This window comes from Peromyscus californicus, unplaced genomic scaffold (assembly GCF_007827085.1).
Source record: "Peromyscus californicus insignis strain IS unplaced genomic scaffold, ASM782708v3 Scaffold_19__1_contigs__length_69161282, whole genome shotgun sequence".
Taxonomy (NCBI): Eukaryota; Metazoa; Chordata; class Mammalia; order Rodentia; family Cricetidae; genus Peromyscus; species Peromyscus californicus.
This window is the reverse complement of record NW_026294491.1, coordinates 8,803,439-8,818,938: the sequence shown is the minus strand read 5'-3', so window position 1 is coordinate 8,818,938 and position 15,500 is coordinate 8,803,439. Positions and strand designations below refer to the sequence as shown.

The window sequence follows — 15,500 nt, the reverse complement described above, 5'->3', positions numbered from 1 at the left end:
GAGCTCTGCCGCACAGCCCGCAGCAGCCGCACCCGCACCCACAGGCGCGACCCTCGCAGAGAGCCCAGCGACGCGGACCCCGGCCAGCACCTGTGTCGCTCTGCGTCCTTGCGCTGAGATACTGCCGCAGCTTCCTCACTGCGCGGTCGCGGACACCCTTCTCGCTGGAGGCCAGCCGCTGGGCGAACTGGAGCTCGGCCGACTGCATGGCGGGAGCCATCGCGCCCGCTCCAGCATCCCCGGGCGGCGCGCGTGCGGCTCGCGGCCGAGCAGTCCGGACTGCGCCTGCGCACGGGCAGCGGCGCGCGGGTGATGGCGTCACAGACGCGCCTCTGGTAGCGCGCCCAGGGAGCCCGCGTGGCTGTGGCGCGGGGAGGCGCCGCAGCCGGGCTGCCGGGGTACGTCCTGTGGGTGGTCCGAGTTCTGGGCCGTTGGCGTCGAGGTTAGTTGGGGTTAGGTTTCCGCTAGGAAGCCGCCTGCGGCTGGTTTGACGCAGTCTAGAGTCTAAGCACTGCTCGCAAAGGTCGGGGGAGCGGCGCCCCTGCGACCTCCACTCACTCAGGGTCCTGCAGAACTCCGCGAGCTCTCCTGCGCAGAATTGAGGCCGTCATTCAGGAAGCCCAGGCCTGAGGACTACACAGGGGCAGTGCTCCTCCGTCTCCACACCCCCCAGCGTAGTGCCTAGAGTCCCGATGCAGGCTCAGCATTATAGAGTGAATGTCCTCCCCCCCCCCCCCACACACCCCAGTGTCCTGCGACAGGTGCAGAGGTGACGAGGAGACCTTTGCAGCGTTCTAGGACAGGGGCGGGCTTTGGCGAGGAGGGAGAGTCACCCATCCTTGTAGCATCAAAGGCACGTAAGGGGTGTCGCGTGGAGAGAGCAATCCATTCCTGGGACAGATTCAGGGGTGTGTAGTGGCAAGAGAGCAAGCCTTCCTGAAGCGTCTCGGGACAGGTGCAGGCGTGTTGAATGGGGAGTTAGCAAACCCATACCCACAGCGTCTGGGTCAGGTGCGCGGATGTCCCCCGACAATAGAGATTGGAAATGACCTGCCCTGGCAGCAAGCAGGGGGAGATTTGGGAATCTAACGGGGAGGGAACTTGGTCCTGTTCTTAAGTCCTCCTGCGTGCAAAACACAAAGTTCTGAGCTGTGGTGTCCTAGGGTTTCTATTGCTACAGTGAAACACCGTGACCAAAAAGTAACTTGGGGAGGAAAGGGTTAATTTGGCTTACACTTCCATATTACTGTTCATCATCGAAGTCAGGACAAGAACTCAAGCAGGGCAGGAACCTGGAGGCAGGAGCTGATGCAGAGGCCATGGAGGGTGCTGCTTACTGGTTTGTTCCTCACGGTTTGCTCAGCCTGCTTTCTTATAGAACAGTGGACCACCAGCCCAGGGATGGCATCACCCACAATACGCTAGGGTCCTCCACCCCATCAATCACTAATTAAGAAAATGCTTTTATAGCCGGGTGGTGGTGGCAGAGGCAGGCAGATCTCTGTGAGTTCAGGCCAGTCTGGTCTACAGACTGAGTTCCAGGATTAATAGCCAGGGCTACACAGAGAAACCCTGTTTTGAACACCCCCACTCCCCCCCCCAAAAAAATCCTTACATGCCCGCCTACAACCTGATCTTATGGAGACATTTTCTTAATTTTTTTATTTTTTAAATATTTATTTGGATTTTTGAGACAGGGTTTCTCTGTGTAGCCCTAACTGTCCTAGAACTTGCTCTGTAGACCAGGCTGGCCTCGAACCTGGAGATCCATCTGCCTCTGCCTCCCAAGTGCTAGAATTAAGGCACGAGCCACCACAGCCCCACAGAGACATTTTTTGAATTGAGGTTTCCTTTTCTCAGATGACTTTAACTTGTGTCAAGTTGACATAAAACTACCCAGCACAAGTGGGAACATACTAATCCCACAAGAAAGAAATCTTTTGTTTTTTATAATTATTATTTTTTCATTTATTTTACATACCCATACCTACCACGGTTTCCCCTCCCTCCTCTCCTCTGGTCCCCCCCACACACCGCCTCTCTTTTACTCCACCCCCCAGCCCCCATCTTCTTCTCCTCCATCTCCATTCAAGAAAGAAGTCTTAACAATTAGGCTAACTTTAGGGACATCCAAAACCCTAGGTCATCAAACATACATTCTGTAGATTCAGTAGCACGTTGGGGGGGGGGGGGAATATTAGATTAGGATATTCTTCCAAACTTTGGTTATTTAATTTTTTTCCCTCCATGTATCCCAGGTTAGACTCCCTCGTTATGTAGCAAGGCTGGTTTTGAGCTCCTTCCACCACCCAAGTGGAATTATAGGCGTGTACCACTGCATCCAGCTTCAAACTTCAGTTATTTCAGACCCCAGTTACCTGGTCAAAATAACTTTCCTGTGGGCCGAGCGACTGTGTTCTGCAGGCAGCTGCGCGGTTTCTCACAAAGAGGGCGCGGGTTTAGCTGTAGCACCCTCTCTCTAAACAAGAAAGAACGGACTCGGCTTATTTTGACGCCTCATTTTGCAGGTGACAAATTTGAAACACGCCTGAAGCAGAAGAGCGGCAGCAGATTCGGGTCAACCTCATCCCTGGACCCAGAGGCCGAGAATGCAGCGCAAAGTTGACGAGATTTGAACCTCGCGGCTTCCCGTCTGGTCCCAGCATCTTCCAGTTCCCGCGCTTTCTGCTTGACTTGCGTGGGCCAGAGCTCCGCGCAGGCGCACGAGGCAGAGGCTGCGACCATGGCCACGAACGCGGGCGAGGGCCCCGGTATTGAGGAAGCCTGCCGGGTCAGTGGGATGGTCCGGTGTCCTGTACGTGGGAGATGCTGACGCTCGCTCCCCTCAGGGCCGGTCCAGTGCCGGAGGAGATGTCCCTGTGGCTGTGAGGCGGCCCAGGCCAGGAGCGGCGGCCCGAGGGGCGAGGGCGGGCCAGGGCGGGAGACTCGAGGCGCGGTTCCCGAGTCCTCGGAAGGCCCTCAGTCAAGATAAAAAAAAAAAAAGTGGTCTAGGTCACAGGCCGTGAGGCTTTGCGGGAACTCAGTCATTTGGGTTTTGCGCTTGGTGACTCAGGTCAAGAGAGGGCCTCATGGATGCCCACTTCCGGTGTGACGCCATTAGACGGTAGTGGTGAGTGTTAGGGTCGCGGGGCATGTCCCATCCTGGAGCTGTTCAGCCTTGGGCACGTTAAATTGCAGGCATTTTCTTTGGCTATTAGGCCCGTGTGTGCGGTTTTTCCCCTTCAGTGTTTACACTCCCTCTTCCATGGTGTGTGTTCTTACTGAGTCTTGATGTGCTGCTCAAGGCTGGCTTCGAACTCTTGGGCAAAGCCATTTTTCAGCCTCAGTTTCTTGAAAAGCTAGGAGTATAGGTGTACATCATCACCCTTGACTCTCTGTATACACACCCCTCCCACGCCCCCCAACACACACATCTATATCCATATATGTGTAACAGAGGGTGCATCAGGTGCCAGGGGTAGTGGAATAGGCCTGTAACCCCCATTACTAGGGAGGCAGAGGCAGGCACAGTTTCAGAGTTAAGGCCAGCATAGTCTACATAGTTCCAGAACAGCCAGGGCTACATAGTGAGACCCTTCCTCTCAAAAAACAAAACAAAACAAAAAACCAAAACAAAAACCAAAGTTGAACACACATAGGTACATATGTAAACTTAACCTGTGAGGTAATTATGAATATAAGAGGCTTGGAAGGAAAGGAAGCAAGTTTGACTTGGGGTGCTCTTTTTGGTCGTCTGAAGAGAAATATTACAATGTTAAGATCTGCTTGTTCTTTTAGTACATAGAATCTAAAGAAGAATTTGTTAAAGTTAGAAAGAAGGACCTGGAACGGCTGACGACTGAAGTGATGCAAATACGGGACTTCTTACCCAGACTACTAAATGGAGAGTTAATGGAAAGTTTCCACAAATTAAAGATTGTAGAAAAAAGTGAGTCTTCCCTCATGTATGTCTTTATGTGGGCAGGGGAGTCCATTTTCAATGTTGCGCTAAGTCCAGGATTGCTAGAACTTGTCCATTCAGACTTTCGACACTAGTATGTCACATACTAGTTCAGAGCCCTGTTAAATTTCTTGGAGGTATTTGGAGATTGAGTCAGCACTTTCCCGATTGGGACTGGATTCCAATTAAATTTGTCTTTGGTGGTTAAAGCTAATTTCTCACATCACATTTGACTGTCAGCCCTCATAGTGTGGCTTCATAGTGCATACCCCAAAGACCTGAGTAATGTTTCTAGCAGTAAGTCTGAAAAAGGAAGTATCTTGACTCAAATATGCTGGTTTCTGAGCCAGACATGGTGGTACATGCCTGTAATCCAGTACTTGGGTGGTGGAGGCATGAGGATCAGGAGTTCAAGGTCACCCTCCTCTACATATTGTGTTCGGCCCTAGCCTGTGATACATGAAACCATCAATATGATGACCTCCTTGGAAGTGGGGGGCCATCAGACTGCCTAAGGAGGAGTAAGCCAGTAGGGATCAGAATATGGGTTTCTAGATTGTGCATATATACCTAGCCAGTGAGCCAGCCCTATCCAGTTAGAAGGGCAAATGGGCATGAATACATGGCACCACGCCCTATTCTTTCAGGAGTCTTCCTATCAGTTAACTTTTCTGCCCTGTACTGTTTTCAGGGAGGTAGACTCCCTGCTAACTGGAATTGGCAGGGCTGGGCAAAGAAGGCTTCTCTGAGCAAAGAGAGAGAGTGGATGGAAGGGTGTACAGATCTGCCCTCTGCCCCTGCTTCTCACTCAGGTGGTTGCAGTCCTCCACAACACGTGCTCCCTCCTAGTAGCCTCCTCCACAGTCTACCTCTTACTGGGCTCCAGTAACCATTCTCCCCCAGAGCTACAGGGCTGCTGCCTTTCCCTGGGTATGTCACCATTCTTTGTGGATGCTCTGCTCTTCCTGTCCCTGGTTATTGACTTTTAGCTGCTTCATTCTGACCTCATGCTCAGCTGGCAAGTTTTGAGATTATTAGTCTTTCTTTATGCATTTTCTTCCAGAAAAGGAAAGTGCTGCCTGGCAGCAGACTGTATCATTAACCTACTGGTTGATTGTTTCTCTGTGACGTCATGAACCAGTATTCTGCAAAATTCACTAGAGTCAGTATCCTTCCCAAGTCAGTCTGAGGGCCATATATGAATCTGTGGTAACTTGATCAGTCAGACTACGGGAGACGTTCGCTTGTGGTTCCTGGCCTTCCCGGGGTTTTCATCACTTTCTCCTCTGGTGATGTCCTCCTGGTCTCCTTCGCCCGTTTACCTTTCTCAGGAGTCTTTAGACAGTGCAGGTGCTTGAGGCTCAGCCTAGTCCACTTTCACTGTAGCCCCCAAGGCCGTCTCATGCACACACACAGCTTTAGTTACTATTTGATGCTGGTGACTGCTGGATGCGTCTGTGTCTCCAGTGTCTGCCCTGCCCTTACTCTTTACTTGGCATCTTTTCCCACTTGTTCTGTTACCATTCAGACTCTAAATGTCTGTCTTAACCTAGTCAGGAACAGATCTGCATTTGACAAGATCAGGTTTATGTCTTATTGAGATACGCTTGACCATATACCAGAGGAATTGGGAGGCACCTAGCTTTGGGGGCAGAGTTGGAATTTGGTGGTTTGGAAATGAAGCAGTGTTTTTTGTTGGAGATGGCTTCACCATATATCCTGGGCTCACCTTGAATTCTCTGTGGAGCCCAGGCTGGCCTCAAACTGGAGATATTCTTGTCTCTGCCTAAGTGCTCAAGCAATGTTTTGACAGCTCATGGCAAGGTGGAGCTGTGTGTAAAGAGGCAACTAGAATTTGAATGTAAAGTGGACCCAGGTCTTGTTTGCCTGTTAACAATGAAGTTTAAATAAATGTAGAACACTGTTTAGACATACCTTACCCACACCTCTGAGGCTAGTGGGGTGTCAGGCTGTTTCTGTGTGTCACTGTAATCTTCAGGGCAGGTTGTGTTTTTTTCCTTCTGAAAGTGGGGGAGTTTTCAACATAAATTTGATGAATAAGAAATGAGCAGTCACTCCAAGAAAGGGACACTGTGACACTTTGCAGCTTGCTCTGTCTGCCCACTGTTCTAGCCTGACAAATGGGCAGGGCATCTTTTCACTTAGCAAGACCATTTTTACTTTCTTCTGTCTGACTTATGATTCCATGTGCTTTTTCTCACTGGCCTGCCTTGGTCTGCTTAGAGAACAAGCCTAGATCTGACATCTTGCATGGAGTTCTCCCTTTCTCCAGTGAGTTCTGTATATTCTTCCTTGGAGATGCATTATGACTGTATTAGCCTGTCTTCATCTCTCCTGCTTTGGCGGGATCCTTGTACTTGCCTCCTCTAGGCAGTGTCTACCATTCCCAGCCTGGCTTTTTTTTCTATCATTCCACTCCTCAGGTTCAGCTGTTAAAATAGCTGCTCCTTGTCCTTAGGATAAAGACCAACTAGCAAACTGCTGCCATGCTGGGACCTAAACAGGCCTTACTGTGGCTGTGAAGCGTTTGTATTGCTGGTAAGCCTCATCCAGAGTGGCTCTCTGCTCTGACTGCCCAGACATGAGCTCTATGTTGGGCATGGCCCCTGTGCTTTTCCTCCGGGGGAGGAACTGTAAAATTTCAACTTAGGCTTACCCTGACTACTTTCAATTTTCTGGCTGAGACATGGTTGAAGAGATGGCCTTCTAGAGCACCCTTTACCTAGTTTTTGCTCTTGAGTTTTCTTTCCTTCCTTCCTCCCTTCCTCCCTTTCTCCCTTCCTTCCTCCCTTCCTCCCTCTTTCCCTCCCTCCCTCCCTCCCTCTCTCGAGGCTGGGTCTCACTTGAGGTAGCCCTGGTTGGCCTGGGATTGATTCACTATGTAGATCAGGCTGGCCTTTCATGCACAGAGATCCACCTGGCTTCCTGAGTGCCTGAGTTAATGAGATGGGTATCAGATAGCATGGAGAACCTGGTTCTGAGCTATCAGGACAATTGCCTTTGAGAAGCTGGGAAGGCAGGTAGTGATTTGGAATAATACTGATCAGTGTCTTGTCTAAGCATCTTTGAAGAGTAAACACTGAAGAAAAGGCACAGTTTCTTTTTTTAAAAAAAATGACTTTGTGTGTTTGAGTGTTTTGCCTGCATGCGTGTGTGTGTGTGTGTGTGTGTACCATATTGTGTGTCATGCCTGAGGAACTTAGAAGAGGGTTTCAGATCCTTTGTTACTGGAGTTAGAGACAGTTGTAAATTGCCATAAAGGTGCTGGAAATTAAACCCAGGTCCTCTGAAAGACCAACCAGTGCTCTTAACCACTGAGCCAACTCTCTCTCCCCGCCCAAGCACAAGATTTTTTTTTCTTTAGAAGGAAAAGAAAAGATATGTGAAAGTCACAAGTGGGAGTAAGGATCTTTTTTTTTTTCTTTTCTTTTTTTTTTTTTTTTTTTTTTTGGTTTTTCGAGACAGGGTTTCTCTGTGTAGCTTTGCGCCTTTCCTGGAACTCACTTGGTAGCCCAGGCTGGCCTAGAACTCACAAAGATCCGCCTGCCTCTGCCTCCCGAGTGCTGGGATTAAAGGTGTACGCCACACCGCCCGACTCCTTTTTTTTTTTTTTTTTTTTTTTTTAAATCAGCTGGTTTTCCTGCTTTTGAAGGACTTGGGTATAGCAGAAGTAAAGATGGTAAATGTGGGATGTTTATAGAGGATGGGAGGGAGTTTAGTTGAGGTGAAGGGCACTTGGAACTTCTAAATGGAATGATACCAAGATACTGATCAGGTGATGTTTTCAGGGGAACGATTTGACCTGGACTATGAGATGAGTGTGAAGGGTTGGCTGGGTGGAGGGAAGTAATGAGTGTTCCTCAAGGCAAGTCCTAGGTGCCATTGGACTCTGACTGTATGGATGGAACAGCAGGAACATGGGAAAACATGATGGGTTCTGGTGATGAAGTGAGGCCACAGCCTTCTAAGTTAGGATCAGGCATGACTGGCAATAAGGAGGGCACTGACCAGCCTTTCATTGTGTTTCCTGGAACTATAAAGCATTTATCTAAGGACAGTAGAGCACTTACCTGGTTACAGGGTTCAGAGTAAACATCTAGGACTATGCTACCCACCCCAAAGTCTCCTAGGACAGTGGTTCCCGCCCTTCCTAATGCTACAGCCCTTTAATACAGTTCATGTTGTAGTGGCCCCCAACCATAAAATTATTTTCATTGCTGCAAATGAAACTGTAATTTTGGTACTGTTATGAGTTATGATGTAAATATCAGTGTTTTCTGATGGTCTTAGGTGACCCCTGTGAAAGGGTTGTTTAACACTCCCAAAGGGGTTGTGACCCACAGGTTGAGAACTGCTATCCTAGGACGTGGCAAGTTTGAGATGACTTAATCCTTCTAAAGGGCTTGAATGGTACCTGTATTGTAGGAATCTTGAAGAAAGTATTTTCCATCTGGGAAACTTGTTGAGCTTCTGGCGTAATGGAGAGAGCATTCTGGCAGATTTGCAGCACAGCAGCTTCAGCTGTGACTCAGGCACTATCACATAGTGAACTTGGAATAGCCTTGACTTGAGGGCTGTCAAATTGGAAAGTGCATAAATATAAAATACTCCCGTGAAAACATTATCAGCACCCTTCAGTACTGAACAGTGGAGGAAAGTTCTTGTAAAGAAAGAGTCCTGCACTGTTGTTTATCATGTTGAGATCTCAATTGAGAGTGAGATGAAGAATGAGAACTCTGGGGCTTTCAGTAACCATGTAAGACCCATCCAGCTAATAGGTGAGAGTCCATGACTGAGTGTCTATACTCTTCTGTCTCCTGCAGTGATTGGTGACCTTAGTTGTCTTTGGGTAGTACTGTAAAGGGTTGACTGCTGGCAGCTGGGTCCTGGACAGAGCCAGCCTCACGGAGCAGAGCCTTAAGAGGATAGGGAGCTTGTTTGGCAGTTCTCCAGGGGAGCACTGCTGCTTATATGTCCTTGACTGAAGAATGGTCCTTCTTAATCAGGGAAGGTTGTCCTCTTCAACTGGATATTCAGTTTAGGAAGGGATACACATGGAACGGTGAGGAAGAAGATTCCCATCTAGCCAGCCAGATAACCCTTCTGAGGAGTGGGGTGAAATGCCAAAGCCACACTGCCCTTACATCCAAGAGTCTCATGATTTGAAATGGGGCAGATGATTGGGATTTTTAAATACTACTAAAACAGCTTGTGAGCTTGAAGATCTTGGTTTGTGAGGGCCCTCTACTGGTTACTTGAAGGAATCCACAAGTACATGAGATGGTTGTAATCTTAGGGAACAATAAGGAAAATGAAAAGAAACACAATGACAATCTAAGGGGAAGTATGTCACAGGTGCCACATAACTAGAAAAGGCCACCAGAGTCCCAAGGGGATGGGGTGGGGGGTGCCAAAGACAACTGTATGAAGAAGTAGACTTAGATAGTTAAAGGCATCCTAGAAGTAGTTTATTCAGGAGAGATTGGACAGCATTTGGTATGGTAGGCAAATGGGTTTCAGTTTAGCATGTTGGAAAATGCAGGTTGTGCCTGTACAGTCTGTCCACTCTAGCAGGGGGTTGGCTAGACTAAAGCAGTGTCAGCGGGTGAACTTATGTGGTGGCCGTCTGAAGACTGCTGTATTATTCTGTGAACCCGAGATACTTAACAGCTGCTCTGGAATAGGAATCTTTGGTTGGTAGCGGCCCAGATTTGGGTCTTTAGTTTGGGAGCCCCTGAGCCACTGCAACCGCTTATTTCTGGGAACCTTGTAGGATGCAGAATCCTTCTGGGAATGGCTGTTTGCTTTGGAAAAACATGTGAATAGGAATGTCTCACAAAGGGCTGACAATCTGATGAAACCCTGGCAAGTTGTAGAAGTATCTGTCAGGTATTTTCCTGAAAAGATCCTTCAAGTCTAGCCCGTAGGCCCACAGAAAAAGGTTTTCACAGAAATAAAGTGAGGCCTTTTGGGCCCTAGTTCAATATGACATTCTTGTCAGGAGAATTTTTAACACAGTTGTGGAGTGAGGTCTGTGTGAAAATATAGAGAGGCCCAAAAAGGGAAGGCAGTGTCGAGAAGAGGCCATGTGGAGGGGGAGGGAGGGTCTGCAAAAGTGCTTCCACAATCCAGGGAATGTTGGGCAGAAAGAGGCAAGGAACAATCAATCCTCCCTGTCAAGGTCTTACAGTGAGCTTGGCCCTGCCAACACCTGGATTTTGGATCGAAAATCCTTAGACTTGTGAGACATACATTTTGGCTGTTCTAAGCTACCCAACTCCTACTTTATTCCATGTCCTGGCAAATAAATACACCACCCAAATCTCAGCTCACAGTAAAGATGGAACATGTCAGTATTGACCCACTTCTCTGAACCTGCCAGAGTGAAGGAAAGAAAAAGTTAATGGTTATTTCAAAGTATTTTTGTTTTCAGACAGTTATTTGGTAAAAAGCATTTCACATGAATGGAAAATGACTGATGATTTGTTATAAACATGCCAGGTAACAGGGTAAGAGAAACCAGACCCTAGTAGAATCTTAGCTTTTTTGATCTATGTTTCAGAAACCCTGCTTTTCACTGACAACTCTCTTCCCTCTCTGAATAGGCTGAATGCAGAGATAGTCATTTTCATGTTATCAAAACTGTCAAAGCTAGGTCTGGTGGTACAGGCCATGCCAGATACTGGGGGAGAACTGTAGCAGGAGGATGGTGATTTTGAGTCCTGCCAGGACAACGGAGTAAATTTAAGTCCAGCCTGGGCAACCTTGACTCAAATGAAAAAAAGAGAGCTGGTGATATAGCTTAGTGATAGAGGGTTTGCCAGACATTCATCAGACTTCAGGTTCAATCCACAGTGACAGCAAGTAGCCAACTACCATCATCACCACCAAAAAATCCCCAAACTCAAACCTATCAGGCTAGGTGTGGTGTATACCTATAATCCCAGCCCTGGGAGACTGAGGCAGCTGGATTCTAGAAACTGCAGCAAGACTCTGTCATCTAAACCCACAAAAAAAAGCCAGAGTGGTAGTTGTTCCCGAAGATGTGTTGCTGTTGAAACAGTCTGTGGCCAAATGGCTTTTGTGTGTTACTAGTCTGTCTAGTGTGCTGCCCTCCGTCCAATTTATGTAGCTAGAGACTCTCCTCTGCTTTGGATACCAAAAGCAGTGGAAACAGCTAGGTTGTGTGACAGACCCTTCTCTGTTTTCCCTTCTCTGTTTTCATATAGAGTTTGGGTAATTCATCTCAGTTCTGTATATCAATCACTATATATATTATTTCTGTTCCTAGGTAAAAAATTTGCAAAAGTAGTATTTTTTTTGTTTGTTTTTATGGCTGTTTTAGAGCTGTTCTGTAGACCAGGCTAGCCTGGAACTCAGAGAGATCTGCCTCTGACTCCTGAGTGCTGGGATTAAAGGAGTGTACTACCACTCCTGGCCAAGGGTAGTATACCCTGCCCCACCCCCCAGCACCACAGAGTTTTTCTGAGTAGTCCTGGCTGTCCTGGAACTCACTCTGTAGACCAGACTGACCTCGAACTCAGAGATCCACCTGCCTCTGCCTCCCTAGTGCTGTGATTAAAATCGTGGGCCACCATCCTGGCTTAAAAGTAGTATATTCTTTTTTTATTTTCTTTTTTTTTTTTTTTCAGGATTTCTCTGTGTAGTCCTAGCTGTCCTAGAACTCACTCTGTAGCCCAGGCTGGCCTCGAATTCACAGAGATTTGCCTGCTTCTGCCTCTTGAGTGCTGGGATTAAAGGCATGCGCCTCCACTGCCCAGCTTGAAAAGCAGTATATTATTCTTAAGGGAGAAGATCTTCTGTCTTTTTTTTGGTTTTTCGAGACAGGGTTTCTCTGTGTAGCTTTGCGCCTTTCTTGGAAGATCTTCTGTCTTAACCAAACCTATATTTTTATACTCAAGGATAAAGGTCAAGAATGTATAAAAAAAGATACTCGTGTGAAAAATATTTAAGTAGTGCCTACAACCTTCCACACACTTTTCTAAGCACTTAGGGTGCTGCATAAAACAAAACATGGCAATCACATGTCCTGGTGGTGGTAGGTTGCAAGCAATGCTCCCATTTGGCCACAAGGCGGCAGTCTGACACAGCTGATACACCTGATGTATGGCTAGCTATAGTCTTGTGAGCAGTGGCTTGGAATTTTCTGGGCTTCCATATTGTGACAAGAGCCTTGTTAAGCCTGTAGAATGTTCACATAAAACCACACACAGAGAAGAATTTACCATAACGAAAGTGCTGAGTGGTTAGAATTAATCCCTGTATATTTTTACATGATAAGATTTGTAGAGATTTAATTACCCCCTTCCTTTCGGCTGTGTTCGAGTAACACAGTTCAATAATAGAAGCAGACTTTAAGAGTTGACTGTAGGTCTGGAGAGATGGCTCAGCGGTTAAGAGCACTGGCTGCTCTTCCAGAGGTCCTGAGTTCAATTCCCAGCATCCACATGGTGGCTCACAACCATCTGTAATGAGATCTGGTACATAATAAATAAATAAATCTTAAAAAAAAAGAGTTAGCTGTAAAGAGAAAAGTCTAAGCTACTGATAATTGTATTATTTAGTTTCTGTCTAGTTAATTGGTATGTATTTCAAGTCATATGATTATAATATACATATATGTATGTGTAACTAACAGTCAGCATGGTTACATACTCAGCAATATTTTTTTTTTTTTTTTTTGGTTTTTCAAGACAGAGTTTCTCTGTGTAGCTTTGCGCCTTTCCTGGAACTCACTTGGTAGTCCAGGCTGGCCTCGAACTCACAGAGATCCACCTGCCTCTGCCTCCCGAGTGCTGGGATTAAAGGCGTGAGCCACCACCGCCCGGCAAGCAATATTATTTTTAAGGCATAAAGTTCCACTGCTCATTGATTTCTTGTGTGGTCATGATTATTAGGACAAAATAGAGTTCATATAGTACGACATACCTGAAAAGTCAGAGAAGAAAGCTCTGACATAGGGGAGAATAAATAGCCCAGTGTAGCTTGCATGCTTCTAGGAAATGTGAGTAGGAGCTTGCCAGCCAGTTTCACAATCTCCAACTTGTCTGTTGACCTTTGGGTTCTACTCTTCCATCTTGGACAGGGTCTCAAGGAAATGTAGACACTCTCCTTGTTTCTTTCTCCAGAATGCTTGGGATGCCAAGCAGCTCTAGGCAGTCCCTGGGTTTTTGTGTGTAAGTGTCCCTTTGCCTTCTCAGATCTCTGGAGCCCAAAGCCCTGCACTTTATTGAGCAGCAGCCTGTAAACCTTTTCTCCTTGAGCGTGGAGGGTGTATGGTCTTCCATATGTTCTTAGAGGCGCTCTCCCTTACCCAGTCCCACTACCCTCCATTCATACTCTCACATTGCTGTAGCTAAGCTCTCTTGTCTACTGTGTGTTCCTTTCCTGTTGCTGGTGAAGAGAGCTGGGGCTGTTGAAGTAGTTGGTTTTAAAGTATGGTTTCCATAAAGTCTCACCCAGGAACCCTGTTAGACATGTAACTTCTTTAGGCTGGAGAGATGATTCAGTGGTTGAAAGTACTTGCTGCTCTTGCAGAGGGCTGGAGGACTGGTAGCCCACAACTGTCTGTAACTCCAGTTCCAGGGGATCTGACACCCTCTTCTGACCTCCATTGGCACCAGATGCACATGGTGCACATGCATACATACATACATACAAACATACGTATATAGATATATATGTGCAGGCAAAACACTTATACAGTTAAAAAAAGATTTATTTACCTTTTATGTGGATGTGTGAGTACCTGCATGTATATATGTGTACCACATTCATGCTTGGTGCTGAGGAGGCCAGAAATGGGAGTCAGAGTTCCAGGCAGTTGTAAGCTGCCATGTGGATGCTGGGAACAAAACTCTGCAAGAGCAGCTAGTGTTCTTAACCACTGAGTCATCTTTCCAGTCCCTACATATAAATCTTTTTTTAAAAGAGCTATTTATTTATTTATTTATTTATTTATTTAATAGTGTTCTGCCTGCATGTATCCCTGCAGACCAGAAGAGGGCACCGGATCTCATTACAGATGGTTGTGAGCCACCGTGTGGTTGCTGGGAGTTAAACTCTGAGCCTCTGGAAGACCAGCCAGTGCTCTTAACCTCTGAGTCATTTCTCCAGCCCCCTACATATAAATCTTAAAAAAAAAAAAAAATGTAAATTCTCTTTACCCCTTCCTGAGGAACTATTGGCAGTTACTGGTTGCAGGGGGAAGGGGAATAATTTTCTTCAGTGGTGTAGTCCCTGATAAGTTGCCCATGATCCATGTTTATGCAACACTAATTAAACTCAGAAGGTCACAAACACACACACAAATACCCCAACAAACCAGCAGCAACAAAGACATGAGAGCAGGCTGAGACTTCTTGGCAATAAGGCAGCCATCAGGAGTGGGATGGGCATGAGAGTGGATAATTAGGGTGGAAATGAGCAAAATATATTAGATGCATTCATGAAATTATTAATAAAAAATTACAGAGAAGAAATGTAAGTTCTGAGGCCCACCCACACCCATGGAACCACACATTGTGCCTTGAAACCAAACTCTTAAAAATTTGAATTAAGTGTCCAATTTTCTTGAGCACCAGTATTTCTACAGTATTTAAAGTTGATAATGTTTTTCATTGATTTATTGCTGTGGGTGTCTTTTGGTTTTTTTGTTGGCCATTTGACTCATAAGCTGAATGATTATGGTGAAGAGGAAGTGTTACGTCGTCACTGCCCCCTCACTGTAGCATTTTCTGGTCTTGTTCTCTGTTGCTTCCCGCCTCCATTGACTACTACTGCAGTTGTTCCCATTGAGTCAGGCTGCCAGTTGGTGGGACTTGCTCTGTGAGTCAGCTCCTGCTGGCACCAGCCACTCATGAGATGCCTTCTGCTTTTTATGGCACAGATACAGGTTTGTGCCATGAGATAGTCGGGCTTCTCAGCTCTGCCTTCGGTCCTTTAAATAACTCATTTTCTTGAAGCCCTGAGTACATGTCTGGCAGTAAATGAGGTCTTAAAAATCACAAAGTAAGATAACAGCAGAATTTCTTTCAGGACTGGAGGCAGTTTAGTACCATAGTGTGCATGGGCCAGGGTTTATTCCCCAGCCTCTCCCTCCCCGTCTCCCCGCAAGGGCTTAGAAACAGGACTGTAAGAGTGTTGAATGTGATTTGACATGTCTTGAGTATTTTTTTTTTGTCTCTTCTAGACCTGGAAAGCAAAGAACAAGAATTAGAGCAGCTGAAATTGGACTGTGAACACTTCAAAGCCCGGCTAGAAACTGCACAGGCAGACAGCGGGAGGGAGAAGAAGGTAGGCGCTTAGGCGAGGCTCCTGCTCGTGACTGTTGGTTTGCTGCCTTTTTCTCGTAAGGTGCGACTAGTCTCACATTTTCCCTGTTAACCCTCAGGAGATTGTAGTTTCAAATATATGTATTTTAAGTAAGTTAGAAGGTAGATGAATTGCTAATAGAGTTTACAACCATTTAACATGTAGATTATTCACTTCCTTCTAA

General features: G+C 46.6%; 2 protein-coding genes across 6 annotated transcripts in view; one reads left to right on the top strand and one right to left on the bottom strand.

The window, feature by feature from the left end:
• Window positions 1–284, bottom strand: part of Rrp1b (ribosomal RNA processing 1B) — a 30,112-nt gene extending 29,828 nt beyond the window's left edge. For 2 of the 3 annotated variants that reach the window (XM_052744532.1, XM_052744533.1), the window contains exon 1: window positions 91–284. In XM_052744532.1, coding sequence (XP_052600492.1) covers window positions 91–220 — 130 coding nt within the window. In that variant the 5' untranslated portion in view covers window positions 221–284. The remainder of the gene's footprint in view (window positions 1–90) is intronic. The other variant, XM_052744534.1, reaches the window with a different exon arrangement.
• A 35-nt stretch (window positions 285–319) lies between these two features.
• Hsf2bp (heat shock transcription factor 2 binding protein) overlaps window positions 320–15,500 on the top strand; it is a 139,269-nt gene continuing 124,088 nt past the window's right edge. The window contains exons 1-4 of one of the 3 annotated variants that reach the window (XM_052744536.1): window positions 320–398; window positions 2,529–2,791; window positions 3,799–3,949; window positions 15,195–15,298. In XM_052744536.1, coding sequence (XP_052600496.1) covers window positions 2,744–2,791; window positions 3,799–3,949; window positions 15,195–15,298 — 303 coding nt within the window. In that variant the 5' untranslated portion in view covers window positions 320–398; window positions 2,529–2,743. Of the gene's footprint in view, window positions 443–2,528; window positions 2,792–3,798; window positions 3,950–15,194; window positions 15,299–15,500 lie in introns of all 3 variants that reach the window. The other 2 variants (XM_052744537.1, XM_052744535.1) reach the window with 2 other exon arrangements.